General features: G+C 54.2%; 1 protein-coding gene across 1 annotated transcript; it reads left to right on the top strand.

The window, feature by feature from the left end:
- Positions 1-277: 277 nt before the first annotated feature.
- GGTG_14188 (hypothetical protein) lies at positions 278-1,310 on the top strand (the record flags this gene model as incomplete). The annotated part of the gene is made up of 2 exons (XM_009232115.1): positions 278-1,206; positions 1,305-1,310. Coding segments are annotated over 2 exons (935 nt in total), but the record flags the coding sequence as incomplete, so codon positions are not given.
- Between the last annotated feature and the right edge of the window lie 390 nt (positions 1,311-1,700).

Here is a 1,700-nt window from a genome sequence, read left to right as displayed (position 1 = left end):
GGAGCGTGACAAACTGCGCCAGGAAATTGCTGAGAACATCGAGAGGCAGCTGGCCCAACGGCACGCTGAAGAGATTGAAATTCTCCGGATTCAAGGCGAGCTGCGGCTTAAACAGAAAACCGAGCAGTTACAAGCCGAGGTGGAAAAGCTTAAACAGGAGGTTAAGCTTCGCCAACAAAATGCGGCCGGGACTGGTAAGTAGCCACAGTATGCAGCCAACCGCCATACAAAAGCTAACTATCGACTTTAGATGCGGTTTTGGGGGCACCTGCATCAGGCCTCTTGCCCCCCTCAGTTGCGTTAACGACGGCGGGTATCGGCCAAGCAGACAGTGGCAGCCCTACCAGTTTCGCCGGCAATTTTGGAACCTTCTGGGGCGAAGGCGGGTCTGCGCCAACGCCCAAAATACTTGATGACGACTACTACCTGGATGTGTCTGGCGTCGCCAGCGCCTCACCCTCAAGCGGCAGTCCCAAAATACAGTCCCGAATCGGCAGTCCCAAAATACAGTCCCGAATCGGCAGTCCCAAAATACAGTCCCGAATCGGCAGTCCCCTTAGAACCCTCCCCGACAGGTCCCCCAACAGTCCCCCTCAGGATGCAGCCGACCCTTCCGACCTCGGCATCGATATTGATATGTCCGACGCTACCGATGCCTCGTCCGCAGGCGGCAATCCCGGGGAACAAACGTCGCCCGGCAGTCCTGCTCAGCATACAGCCGGCCATTCCGGCTTCGGTATCGATATGCCCAACATTGCCGACACCGCCGACACAGCCGACATTGCCGGCGCCGCATCTGCAGGTGGCGGTCCCGAAATCCAGTCGCGAGTTAGCAATCCCCCCAGCAGTCCCGCTCAGCATGCAGCCGACCCTCCCGGACTCGTTGTCGATATGCCCGACACCACCGACGCCGTGTCCGCGTCCAAGCCCATCATTGTCGATGTTGATGCCTTGGAACTCCAAAAGCCACGTTCAATTCTCACGATGCCCAATTTCAAGGGGCCTTACTCGAAGAGGCTTAATGAAATGATCGAGTGGGGACATAAGCAGTTCCCAAAGAATGGACTCAACGAGTTTAAAGATGGAAAGTTCATTCGCGCTGGGGTGTTTCATGAACTCTCATCTGAACACTCCTGGCTCGTGATCGAACACTCTCCAACTCATCCACTTTCCAAGGCGGGCATGTCGAAGACAAATCCTTCCAAGGTTCATCCGCTTTTAAACGCGGTTCAATTGGGGAAAATACCCTCCTTTGCTATCATCCTTTGCAATGTCCGGGACGGGTGCAAACTATCGTGGGACAGTCCTAATCATTTCGTTGTGGCCATTGTCGATTGGAGGGAGGAACGGAGGATGTTTACACATTGGGGAATGCACCCAGACCTGGCAGAAACGCTGAGAAACGATTGTCAGCAAATATTGGATCTTGACCTGGAAAACTGCGGGAAAAAGGTGAGAAAAGCCTTTCAAAACTTGGTTGATATATCTTCTAACCACTTTTTTGCAGCTTACCTATCCCGGAAACACCTGTCTGCTGCAATGCTTGACAGCCGTTCTGTCCTACGAGGGGAAACCGTGCCCCAAAGCCAATGACCATTCGTCCGCCATCAGAGTGTACTACCTCCAACGGGTGTTGGAGCGCCTGGTCTCCCAGAACAATGAGGCCGTCTCACGAGGTTCACAAGACAACTCTTGCGGCT

This window comes from Gaeumannomyces tritici (genome assembly GCF_000145635.1).
Source record: "Gaeumannomyces tritici R3-111a-1 unplaced genomic scaffold supercont2.168, whole genome shotgun sequence".
Classification (NCBI taxonomy): Eukaryota; Fungi; Ascomycota; class Sordariomycetes; order Magnaporthales; family Magnaporthaceae; genus Gaeumannomyces; species Gaeumannomyces tritici.
The sequence above is the reverse complement of the archived record's forward strand: the minus strand, read 5'-3'. Positions and strand labels throughout refer to the sequence as shown.